General features: G+C 37.1%; 1 protein-coding gene across 1 annotated transcript in view; it reads right to left on the bottom strand.

Annotated features, from left to right (window-relative positions):
* Nucleotides 1–13,783, bottom strand: part of TTC29 (tetratricopeptide repeat domain 29) — a 114,452-nt gene that overhangs the window by 32,791 nt on the left and 67,878 nt on the right. The window contains exon 10 of the mRNA XM_030948399.1: nucleotides 10,583–10,817. Within this exon, the coding sequence (XP_030804259.1) occupies nucleotides 10,583–10,817 (235 nt within the window). The remainder of the gene's footprint in view (nucleotides 1–10,582; nucleotides 10,818–13,783) is intronic.

Here is a 13,783-nt window from a genome sequence, read left to right on the forward strand (position 1 = left end):
AACAGCATCTGAAGAAATGCCATGTTGAAAATGCCACAGTAGCACTATGACAATGAATAGCATCAATTATGATGGCTGCCTCTTTCTGCAAATATCAGATGTCACAGCACGCAATTTATCTGCATCCAAAAAATGTTTTCAAACTTGCACTGTAAGGAATCTTAGTTCCTGATTGAGTATCAGTATCCTGAACTGACACTCAATTCTCTGTGGAATTGAAAGGGATGGAGAGATGCCATGTCTTGTATTGGAACCTCCTTCTAGCAGTTCCAAAAGACTGACACTTGATGTCTTCAGTCCAGCCAAGGTGGAGAGTAAGTGTCCTGCTGTTTTGATTCTGTGGTAACATAACTGATATGAAGAAAGAATTCTACTGCAGTTTGCACAGTATTACTTTATGCTGCAGATTGTGCATGGTATTACCAATTCCAGATGGCTCAGGGAACAAGGGATTTAATTTGAAAGAGACGTGTTGCAAGGATCTAAATGCAGAACTTAAATACAAGGTTCTAACAATTGAAATGTAAGGCCTAGATCCACTGCACAGGGTACTATTGTGGACCAAACTGTAAAATTTAAGATGATGCCTAAAAATCATAGGGAGACCTAATTAAATGAAATTAAAAAGCAGCCTGAGTAAATGTGGCCTACAAGACTAAAAATAAATACAAATCCAGCAGCTGTAAATACAAGATGTATTGTTGCAGGCATAAAATGATGTGTGTATCTATACATTTTGTAGGTATAACTGAAGAAGAGAGTTCAAAATGCCCTTAAAAATCTATACACCTGGGTGCAAACCCTCTAGATTTCTTATTCCAATGAGGAGAAAAACCCCACTTTGAAAATAAACTCTTATTGTCACTTCAATACAAAATGGATCCATTGCTGACTTCATCCATTTGCCGATTGTTGACAGCTGTCAATACAGGGATTTGATTTCTTTATCCAAGCATCAAACATTACATTCATATCTTCAGAAAAAGATCTTGACTGTGAGCTGCAGTTTCACTGCCCCAACTCAATTACTGCATTCTTGAACTGCAATGTATTCATTTGTGGGCAGTGGGGCAGCCAGTGGGAGGGTATTGATTGGAGTATAATGTCATGTGTAGCAGCGAGAGTAAGATGAAAAGTGTTTTCTGCTTAATGGGTTGGTATTAAGTAGGTGGGAATAGCTTCTAATTAGCCAACAATTGCTGTGTTTCTCAGTTTCCCTCCCTTCCCTCCTCCTGTCGGTCACCAGCTGCCAATCTCTCTCTCCTTTTCCTTTTTTGTGTGGAGTTCATTGCTCACTGCAGTGAAAGCCTTTGTTTAAAAAAGAGGGCTCCCAGGGTCTCATCTGCCAGGGTACAGCTTGCTGCCTGCGATGAGTAGCAACTGTCAGTTTATTTTATCTCAACCTTTTCATCATCCTGCTGAAACTGGTCGAGTGAAACCACCTGAGAGACCTGAGGATTCAGTACCTACAAGTCATTAGCCAGGACTGCTCAGTCTCTCCCCACACAGCAAGTCAACTGAACACTGCTTAAAATATAGTCCACTTTAACCCCATATTTTCCTACGACGTATTAGGACTCCTCCTGCATCTTCCACATTTTAGTTGTATGATCATTCCTTAAATATACTACAACTTATAGTAGTATAGATTAGCGAGCAACACATTTTTCAGCATTTCCCAGCAAAAATATTCTTTAGAAATACAAAATATAATGCAATAAAATCCAGTTATTAGAACAGCCTCAGTCAGAACCTCCTTCTTATTTAGGTTATGTTCTTCATACCTAGCAACTCCTCCAATTATTTGAACCTCTGCTTGTCCTGAAGTTTTTGATAATGCAGTTCAAAGAGGCAAAATCAGTTAGTTTTAGTTACAATTGTGCCACCCTCCTCAAAACAGTAATATTTTGTGGGCATAAAAAAGCAGTATTTGGTCCACAATTTTTAACAGATAAGCAACACTCTCTCTCTTTGCCATACAGCTTCTCTCTCCATAGGTACACATGTATATGTTCATGTACTCCAAATGCACATCCATCTTCCAAATGGCAAAAGGATTGCACTACAATAATTTAAAAATTATCAAAGTATATGAGAGAAAGAAATATTTTATTTTGAACTAAACCAAAATTAAATGTATTTAAATAAAATTCTGTGTCATTAGTCTGAGCTATCTGCTTTTGATAACCACAGTTAACTTGTTGCAGTCATTACTGACACTTTTAATACAGCAACTGAAGTATTATTTTTGTATGAACAATGAGCCTTTTCAAGATCTATAAGAGATTACAAGAACAGAAATCCAGTTATCCTTCAATATATAGTTGATTTCTTAATGCTTGAAATCGTCAATGTTTCATCTCAATTCTCTTCTTACTGCAGCATAAGTATGTGTGTACTTGTATGAATATCAACCAAATGAAATTTAATTTGATTTAATACTATTCTCAGAGCTGAGCTAAGGGTTCAGTGAGAACAAGCTCAGTCTTGGAGAATTTCATGTTTCAAGGCACTGTTTGGCAGGTTGAAAGGTCCTGGAGTCACAGAACTTGGCACTATAAAACCCTGAAGTGACATTTTCCAGCAGGAGCCTGAAGTGTGAGGTAAACAGAGGGCTGCAAGTGCTGCACCCAGGATAAGAAGTCAGTGTATTCTGTGCAGCACATGTCCCTCTCCCCTCCTGGTTCCTAAAGCTGGTTTTCCTTGACACCTGGGTATGGCCTGAGGTTCCTACTCATCAAATTCCTTGTATGCCCAACATGAGCTGAGAGAGATTACTCTAGAGCACAAGCATCCTCCACTTCTCAGCTTTTCTATCAGCAGTGATGGAAATGCACAGTGCTAGCAGATGCCCAGTTGGGATGCACAGACCCAGTGAGGCAGCTCCAGTCTCTGTTCATGTGACCTATAAATACCAGAGAGTGAAACCCACTTTCACAAGAAAGTGTTGGCTTGAGTGTTGGCTTTCATATACATTTGCATTAGCAGATAAATAAACACAAGGTTTACTGATTGAGGGGTGTTGGGCACTTGCAGTTCCATTTCAAAATCTGCTGTGGAAGATTAATTCCCCACAGGAGCTGACACCAGCTACATTATGTTTGACTAATATCCATAGCAGCTCAACATCCCCAAAATTGAAAATATGCAGAATTTTAAGAAAAAGGAACTGTATTAAACCACTGTAGCAAACATGGAAAAAATACAAAAAAACTTTGAACAAGAACCATTTCAAATCACCCTCTCCATATCAATTACTCTGTTGAATACTTATTAATGTCAAAATTGTAGGATAGTAGCTCCATGCTCAAAATGATACACCTGTATGACACACCATGAAAAATACTTGGCTCTATGGCAAGATCTGTATCAGGCCTTCCATGGGAATATTCTGTATTGTAGATAATATTGAATGCTTAACTGAGTGAGTAGGAACAAGTGGATGAGCCTGGAGGCATGGTCATCTACTTAAGCATGCATTTGGATCTTCAAGCTAATTAATCACCCAGTTATATACTTAAACTTCATCAATCCATTCCCACAGGTGATTAAGATCTATTTAAAAGCCATTTTGATACTTCACAATTTTCTATAAACCAACTTGTCAAGATACTGAATAGGAAGTGTGATTCCACTCCACTCTGATCCCAATGTAATAAAAACACTGAGCACGAAGAACAGTGTGGAAACAGTAGGAAAACACTGAAAAAACTCCCCAAATCACAAACAAAAGCACAAAAGACATACCTAAGAAGATGTAAGTTGAGATGCCAGCTACTGGGTATAGAGGTAACTGACTTATACTCCTTAAACATTGGCATAAACATACACAAAATTGGAATTTGGAATGAAGGTGTAAAGCCAAAAAAGGACAAAGAATAATTTTCAGTATAAAGGTGAAGGAAAGGAAAGAAAACGCAAGAGAACAGACAAGGAATGAAGAGAAACAAAAACATAATAAATGTTTCAAAAACATTTCAAAAAAATCACAAAATATCTCTGGTGATTACAGAAAAGAATAAAGAGATATGGATTTTTGGGTGAAAGAAACATGGTTTCATTAATACATAAAACTGTGGAAGTACAACACTTCACTTTTCAAAATAGATTGGCTTATTATAAACGTAAATCATTTAAATCTTGACTATCTTCAGACCACAGAGTCTTAATAAAACCAGTAATTTGTTAGTTATAATAGGAATATAAAAGAATGTACCTAGGCAGGGAAAAGGATCTCAGAAAAAACCTCTCAAGGATGCAGAAAAGAAAGCTGGCTTGGGAAACCCAGGAGAAGGAAGCTGTTTGATACACTGCCTGTGACTCCTGAGATGACCTAAGGGCTCTGTTACAGAACACATGCACTGAACACAGTTTCTGTGTCTTGGCTTTGATTTTCTGTGTCCAAAGAGTGTTGGGGAGCTTTGGGTAAGGATGGGTTTGCAGCAGAGAGCTGTTTTCACGTTGGCCTGAGGTCTAGACTGGTTGGCATGTTTGCAGACAGCAACAATAAAAGATTCTTTACAAAGTCCAATGACGGCAACCATCTCAATATTAAACAAACCCACAAAAATCTTATCTTTGGCTCTTTATGAGGATCCATTCTCCTTTTTGAGCATAAACCCACTAGATACACCTCTGCTCATGTATGCAGCAAAGAAAAGGAAAGGATGGGCACACGGAGAGGCCCTAGGGCCACTTCAGAAGTTTTCCAACTGGCTGTTCCTACTTTGGCCCTGCCACCATCAGGGCACTGCCAGATCACAACTCCTGCCAGCTGTTTTGCTTTGTGACTCTTCATCAATGCTGCAGTCAAACCAAAAACTTCTAGGTGCCTCAAATCAAAGATTTCTCCAGAAGTGGCCTAACAAGGCTGGGCAAGAGATTCAATTTCTTTCGCACCATTCTATAAAATCAAGCAGCACAGAACTTCTACCCTGAGAATTTTTGCTTTTTAAACTGGAAAGGAACTGCACTTATGTAGAAGAACTGACAGTGCAGTGCACAAAACTATGCTAGTTCAGTGCATAAAGCTACACTAAAGGGTCTGACAATATACTGCAGTTTGAACATCACTTCCAACTTTTTTTTTCCACAAGAAAGAACAATTCACCTTATTTAGGAAACCATTTTCTGCTGATCTAGGGAGCTTGTATGAGAAAACACAGCTGGATGCCAACAATATTTAGCACAGGATGTGTCTAAAGGAAATGTGTGGCAAGATTTGGATGGTTCCAAATGAAACATCAGATGGCAAAAAGCCTAGATAAGATCCAAATTCTCCTCTGGGTAAAATGTTTTTATATAACTATTGATGACAAGAACACTCACAATCATAGTCAGGGTGATAGGGATTTTTTTGAACCTATAACACCACTTAGTCATAAAAAACTGCCAGCTTGCCAGCTCTCAGCAAAAACTATGAAGAAACATTAATCCATGGTTAAACACAAAAATGTTCCATGAACCCTCCTCTTAAATATGGTACAGGCAATCCACACACCTGACCTAGATCTGATCCTGTAGGGAATTCCCAATTATTTACATTGGTATTTAAAAGAAATCACTGTGAACCCTCCTGGATACTGCATTTGTACAAAGCATGAGAACACTGAATATCAGCACTCCCCTCTTTTCAGACAAACTTCAGCCACCAACAGAAAATAGAGCAAGCTACTGCAACTCTGGCAAAACTGACACAGATGTTTATACTGTGTTCTCTGGCTCTTCACTGAGAATCTGGTGCACCCAGCCACTGACCACAATGTGCTGAAAACCCTCCCTCTCACCCTCAGCTCTTCTCTTCACACTTGAGTCTTTCTGTAGTCCAAGCAGTAATTAATCTCACTTGCTAAAAATTTCAGTGTATCTCTAAGCACACTTAACACATACTTAAAAAAACAAATCCCAACTAATAATAAATAATATAACATATATGAACCACTTAAGCTGATTTTCAGAAACACACCTGTTCTGAGCCATACACATCTATACACAAGCATGGTCTATTTCAACACAGTTAAGGCTGCATTAAGACTTAGTTAAGAACATTTTAAGAGTATATATTGCATTAATATAAAAAAATGACTGATATTTTTAAAAGCTAAAGGTGAGACAAGTTAAAATTTAGAAAGCGATGAGTGCTAGGTGATGTGAATAAAGAAGAGGAAGCACAAGTTTACCACATTTTAAAGAAAAAAGAATCACCTCTCAACTTTCATTTTCCTAATAATTTTCCTAAATGCATATATTTCAGATTTTTTAGCTACAGTATTTTTCCAGAAGGGAGAAAATGATTCTGTTTGAGAAACCCCATAAAAAGGTACAGAAGCCATCCTGTGAATTTCAGTAGGGGACTGGTACATTTGAACTACGTTCAAAACGGGCTTATTACGAAGTGAGCCTTTGTGCCTCTGGCACAGGGACAGCCTTGGAGTCTGTACTTGGTCACACACCTCCTTTATATAATTCAAAGTCATAGTTCTTATTTGCCAGTGTGAGCAATAATGTCTGTAATTATATACACACTACATATGATGAACAATAGTGTGCATAATTCCCTCACTTCATGTTCAATTGCATTTTTTGAGAAACCCCAAAATCTGTCTCTAAAATCCTTTCAGTTTCTCCCTATCTCCAGATGAGCACACAGTGCACACAGATGAGAGGGAAGAGACAACATTAGAAGTTTTCCTGGAATTAGTGTACTTTAGGCAAAAGAGACAGTAAAAAAAAAAGCAGTTTATCACATTATGAAGCAGTCTGTTCTGCTGTTGGACACAATTACCAAAATGACCCATAAATTACAGAGCTCTGGTAAGTTACAGTAGAAAAATGTTAACTGAATTTGTTTAGCATAATCCTTGATCTCACATCTCACTTCTGACTCTGCCATCCTTTATGGATAATCCTTTTATTAATGAATGACAAAGGTACACACACGTTCAATCTAAAATGCACCTGGTCAGATTGCTGTTCTCCAAAACATTAGAAATTTTGTGCTAGCCCCATCTTTTACAGAAAAATGACTATAAAACATCTTAAAGAGCTTTCAAAAATATGAATCAGTAGGATGAAAATATAATTTCTTACACAACACAAAAGAACACAGTCACACTATGGAATGTACCATTCCTTACATCCATGAAAGGAGGCTGGAGAAAGAATATTGAGGGACTACATATCTGGGAGTAAGAACAAAAGCTCATTTGATTGTATTTTCCAAGCTATAGGCTTAGCTGGTGCATGCATTTTAAATTATATTGAAGGCTGCTCAGGTGTGGAATACTAGAAATAGTCCTGATCATGCTGGAGTTGACAGTACCAGATAATTCCATTGATCATAAGACTTCAGAATTGATGACAATATGCAGTATTTAAAGGTATCATTAAAAAACTCCAACAAAATAAAGGCTGGAAATCTATGGTAAAATGTGTCAATTTTGCCAAGTTCTCCAAAGTCAAGGAATGTAAATCTAAATTGTTGTCAAAAGCACATACTATTTCTCAAGAAACCAATGGAAGACTTTGTAGGATGGGGAAAACAATGCATTTCAAGTCTACTCTTTAAAGTGTTCAGATGATTTCAAGCACACAAGGGCTCTTGCTGAGGCACACCCCTGCCAGACACAAAAACCTGGACTGAGAGCTGCCAGACTTACAGAAAATAATTTCTGGTCAGCATTGCATGTAATCAACATGCAAAATCTGATTCCAGAATTTCCTGCCTTCAGCACCTTTAATTATTCTTCTTTCCTCTAGAAGGCAGCAAGTCAGGTGATTATTTATTGAAAGACCTGTGCAATGTTTTCTCATCAGAAAATGTTAGGCTGTAGGCTCCTTTTTAGGATTTTATGTGGAGTCACAATCCTTTTTGCCTACTGATTCTGCTGATAATGTTTTTTATCCATTTTACTAAACATAAAAAGAACAATAAAACCATATTTGTTGTTGCAGTGGCATCTCACAATGATATAAATAACTCTCCTGAAGTGAAGTCAGGTGACTGAGTCAAAGACAGCAGATAGAAACACATTCTCCTTTGCATTTTTAAACATTGTCTTCTGAAAATCCCATCCCTTTTGTCCATGACAACTCTGGTCAAAACACCTATTTTATTAATAAATGTTGAGATAAATAGAGTAATTAATGGTTTTTCCTGCCTGGTTATTGAAATGATTGATTTATAAAATAAGTTTTGGTTGAAAGACATAAGGTAATATGGCAGTACTTGAATTTAAATGTAATTGTTCCCCCACTAGCTTAAGTATTTCTTTTGCCTATGAATACAGAAACTACTCTTATTTTTTGACATAGAAAAATTTTTCAGTCAGAAGAATTAGAAATAAAAATTTACTGCCTTTCTTCTCCCTTTCATAAAATTTCCCTGCGGATTAAGAACTACCATTGTATCTTGTCTTTCTCTGTTCTATCCTCAAAAAGACTGAGAAAAATCTAGTAGATTATCAACACTGAGCTGTTTGAAAGAGCTAGAAATACTGCTCTATTATCACAGCAGGAATTTCCTAAGTGATGAGTTCATCATAGGATGCACAGACATTCTCCTGGAAGGTAGAATAAAGGCTGTACCTGAAACTCAAAGCCAGCAAATTCTAATCTTGAATTGGTGCCAGGTCATGTTTTGCCAGACAAAGATATTAAAAATGTAATGCCAGTACTAACGAGAGATTTGGCACACGAAACATGAGAAATGTTACAGACTGTGCTGACAGTGTGACACTATGTTTTCCTGGATGTAATCTGGGTATCATGAGAGTAAGCTTGGAGCACTAATGAGAAGAATGATATTGAACTGGAAGAGCTGCTAAATATGCAGTAGCCACAGGGTTCCTGGAGTGAACTGGAACTGAAATGAAAACTGCAATACTGAAAGTAACAGAGGGTAAACTAGGCAGAAATACAGAAGGAAGAGAATCTCAGCAGGCAAAACTTGTTTGTGGTACCACGCTTGCCAGGACATAAAGGGCTTTTCTAATCATACTCTGTTTATCCCTGAAGTACTGTTAAAGAGGAGCAGGATTCTTGAGCTTAAAGGGGCACATATAATTTCAGGATATAAATGAGTTTCACAATTGACTGGGAAAAGCCATGTATAAAAGTTGAACAGAAAACCCCTTTAGGTGCAAGAACTAAAACTCATATTGGAGATACAAAGTTCATTCTATGTCTTTGAGGTTCCTGTGGTTTTTTTTTTTTTGCTGTTGCCATTGTTGATTTTTGTTTGCCTCCTATTTTTATCAGCTACAGTTAGCAATCCTTATATGAAACGTATATAAAATTCTATTATGAATTATTTTTCTGTCCATCTCTGTCGGAATTCTTGGCATTTGCACTACAGGTCTAGAGAGGAGACATACACCCTAATAACTCTGACAGTCAACAAAATCTGTCAGTGTGCTAGATGTTCACTTATTGAGACACAAATCACAAATATAGATATGTATAGCCATTGAAGAAGTGTTACCATCACTAGAACTTTAAACAGAATGCTGTCTAATTTATCTCTTCAGCCTCCAAATGAATGCCCTTGTTCCATAATTCTCAGTTGCTCCCAGTGTTGCCTCTGGCATCCTGGCTCTTGGTAAATCGCTAATATCTTCAATTACCACTTATTGTATATACAAAATTCACCACTGAAGTTATACTTAATTTTCCACTTCTGTGAGAGGGTAAGATACACAAGAAAGCAGCAGTCAGGCAGTTCTTTGTCTTTAGGAGTAGGATAATTGAGGGAATAATAAAGTAACCCCGAAGCACCATATTGTGACTGCCCCAGTTGTCATTTATTTCCACTGCAGTCCAGATTCACACTTTTCACAGCAATGCAGAGCAGGAAGTTTTAAGGTAGAGTAGACATTTACCTCCCCCTTCCTCAGTACAATACAGTTTACTACTATCAGTACTTGGAGATAATGCATAATTCAGTTGTCTTGTATTAATGTATTGTACAAGGGGAAAAGAGCAAAGAAAATTTAACCCATGAAGAAAGAGGGCTACTCCACACCAAGTCCCCCTCTGCTCTTTCTGAGATAAGGAAACATAGTAAAGTAAGCAGACTTGCTTTTATTTTTTCCCTTTCTCTCTAATGTGAAGTACAAGGATACCAAAAATAAAGCAGTGTGTTTTTCTGGATTCAGAACTATGTCAAGCAGAAATTACTTCTCACTTTTAGTAACAGGGATCTTATTTTTGGATGCACTTGAAAAGCGTACTGCAAATGGAGATTATTATTATTTTCTTTAAAGATTAATACAATTATGTTTTGACTAAAACACGTAACTGTGGCGTTATGGCAAACAGCACTGAAAAAATGCAAGTTACCACCCAGAGCAACTACTAGTATCCATTTCTCCCAGTTATATTGCATTTTAACTTGTTTAATAGTTATATTGTATTTTAACCTGTTTAATTCAGCCTCTAAAACAAGCGCAAAAAGAAGTAAAGCCCAACCTCCGTTCTGTACAAGGATTAAACCCGGGAAATAATTTAATAAAACTCTACAAGAAAAATGACTTAAGTGTTGAGGACAATGCAGCACTAATGTGTTTCATAAGCACTGCCTTACCGGCTGGAAGAGGGTCAGTGCACATGTCACTTCTGTTTTGCTTCCATGCCAGCAGGCACTGCAGGCTGAGGGGATCGGCTGCTGCTGCTACGTGGCTGTTGAACGGCACCATCAGCTGATGAGCCTTGGCAATGCCACAGTAACTCTCTGTTTCAGCCACCAAGGGCAAATTGTTCAAAGCTTTTGCTGCCTCAGAGGCCTGACTGAAATATTCCAGAGCTTCGTTATAGTTCCCCTAGTAAAGAAGAGAGAAAAAAAAGAAAATTATGTTAAAAGCTACTTGTAGTCACCTGTATTTTATTTTGACATCACAGCCTGCTCCTCTGCCACCTCAGAGATGTGGCAGCCCACGGAGTGACTCGTGGCAGGGCATCAGGGAAATCACTCTCCCTTGCTGTTTTCTCACCTCTAAAATCCAGATAACACTGCCCATACATTTGAATGGAATAGCTTTTTGGTTATTTCTGTAGCATTTTGAGCATACAAATCCAAGTATATCAACACTAAGTATTAATACAGATTGCAGCCAAGGTTGTTTAGAAATTATTTTTTCCCTGCATTCAACATATCTGTGGAAGAAAAGGTCCTAATTTTTGGTAGTATTAAATCTTAAAAAATAATTCCTAAAAATGGAAAAAAAGGAGGATAAACTTAAAGCACAGAAAAGAACAGAAATTTAAACTTACTCATTTATAGGGGAAGAAAGGGGTATACAAACACTAGGGATATTCCTAATCACAAAAGAGAAAAAGTAGGAGAAATGTAGCCCAACTGTTGCTGAACTGAAAACTCAAATCATTTATCTCTCCATCCTACCATTGGCATGGAATTCTGCTGCTCTGATGGCAGAAACTTCTTGACTGAAAACATTTTCAGAGCTGTTTTATCCTTTCACTCTCACCTTGATTTAATAAGAATGAAATTCTCTTCTGTATGAAGACTGGGAGGTGAGACTCAAACTGGTACCTGTTTCACTTGACACCACTTTTTGGGATGAAAACTCCTATAACTGCTAAAATGTCCTTATAATTAAAAAAGGATAAAAAGGAGTAATAGCAATTCTGGTAGTCTTTCAGCTTTGTTTAATACAGCAGAAGAGCAGAATTAGGCCTATGAGGACACGGCAATGAATAAAGAATGATAAGCTGTAATATAATAAAAAGCAGAAACACCTACTTACCATACTCATGAGAACTATAGCAGGTTAAGTGATGCAATTAGTGAGAGGAATGTAGCAAATCAGACTAAGAAACTCAGAAAAAGTGAAATGAGAAATGACAGAATTATCATGCAAACTTCAGAGTGTACATATTAAGTAAGCAACCTGCTTATTGAACTCGGGGAAATGAGACCTACTACTCCTGCATAACACAAACCCAGGCATGTTAGGAAACAAGAAACATCTGGGTAAAACAATTGCGACTAGAAAGTAAACTGTGTGTACAGCATTGAAGAAAGACGGTGCTGGTGAGGGAATAGTGAGATGAGAGAACTGGAAAGATACAGCAACAGTACGGACAGAGCAAAGTGAATTTGGTCAAAGTGATTTGTGTTTGGAAGAACAGGAAGAGTTATATTGCAGGTTTACTAAAGGTCCCCATGGATAGATCTGGCTATAAACAGAAATATATTTAATTTGATGATGGTAATTCTGCAAATTTTATCACTGGGAGATGTACAGAGTTGAATAAAAAGACCCTAATAATGACTTAAGAGAATACTGGTGATGACAGCTGACACCAGCAGGCAGTGATCCAAAAGAAGAAATGTTAATTCACACTCAGTTTTGGTAAACACTGTTAACCTTGCAAAAAAATATATAGAAAACAGGAAATTGCAAACTTCATGATTTTTAAATTTATGGTTAAACTAAATATTTTATATACATTAATATGATTAAGTTACTGCACTTGTGCCCTTCTACACCACCGCCTCAGCTCAAGGCAGAAAATTCTGAACTGAGAAAGAGAATTCGAAGAATAATCAAATAGAGAGTAATTAAAATAGCAGTTTTATTGATTTGATTATTAGCAATGGTGGAAGAAAGAATGAAATTCAGAAGTAGTTAAACAGAATTTGATTATTTTTCAGATTTGGAGGAGAATAATTCAGCACAGTGTCATATGACCCTTCTTCTAAGTTTCAGACCCATTTTAGAGTTACATCATCAAGTTGTCAAAGACCTTAATACTTAGTTTTCAATGGGAAACTCAGCATTTATATTAAGAACACATGTAAACAAAACATTCTCAGGCTAACTTAGAGATTATAGAGTAAAAAAAAATTCTACTGCTTATGAAATAAAAACAGGACAAACAGGACAGCAATTTTGGTAGTGGGAGTCCTCTGTAAGAGGAACCTAGGAAACAAAAAAAGGGTTATTTAGGGATAGTGTAAGTGAAAAGAGGAAAGTACTCTGTTCAATATATTACACACAGAACTGATGACAAAAAATATGCAACAGAAGATAGAAAGGGTATTTCTAGTTTTATTTTATTTGTAGTGGAATTGTTTCCTAAGTTACGTATTAGCCAGCACACAGAACAAATTATTTTTATTACTTATTGTATCTAAATAATTTTTTTGTAACAATTCAGTTCTAAAATAGGTGTTAAAGCATGAATCTTTGACTTTTTCAGCAATGTCTTTAACCCTTTTGATTTCAAAACCCAAGTGTCACTGCAGTGCAAGCGGAGACAAGAGAAAGTCCTTCCACTGCTAACAGACCTTTGACAAACTACTTGCTGCTGGAATCCATTTCATAAATTTGGCTGAGAGAATGTAGAGAAGAAATGTAGCTAAGATTATAAACAGCCCATTAGTATGCAATGCAGTATACATTCATGTACAGTGCAATAAAATTTCATTTGCATTAACTGATGACTCTTTATAGGCATATATGGCCCCAGTGGTGATCTGGATGAGGATTTTTCACAACATGTAAAGTTTGTCCTGATCTGAATTTGGAGGTTTTTATTCATCTATTTTAGAACAAAACTCTGTGTGTTAAATATGATGTGAAATTTTCACCTTTCTCAGAAAATTAAGGCACATTTCATTTAGTCACACAGTGACTTCTCCTTGGGTAGCTCCTGCAAGATGCAACACCTGGATCAAATCCTCCTGTGTCATGTCCTAGGCAAAACCAGATTTTACCAAGAAGCCAATCAAGTTGTTTGAAATCATTACTACAAACAGTAC

The sequence above is a fragment of the Camarhynchus parvulus genome, chromosome 4 (assembly GCF_901933205.1).
Source record: "Camarhynchus parvulus chromosome 4, STF_HiC, whole genome shotgun sequence".
Taxonomy (NCBI): Eukaryota; Metazoa; Chordata; class Aves; order Passeriformes; family Thraupidae; genus Camarhynchus; species Camarhynchus parvulus.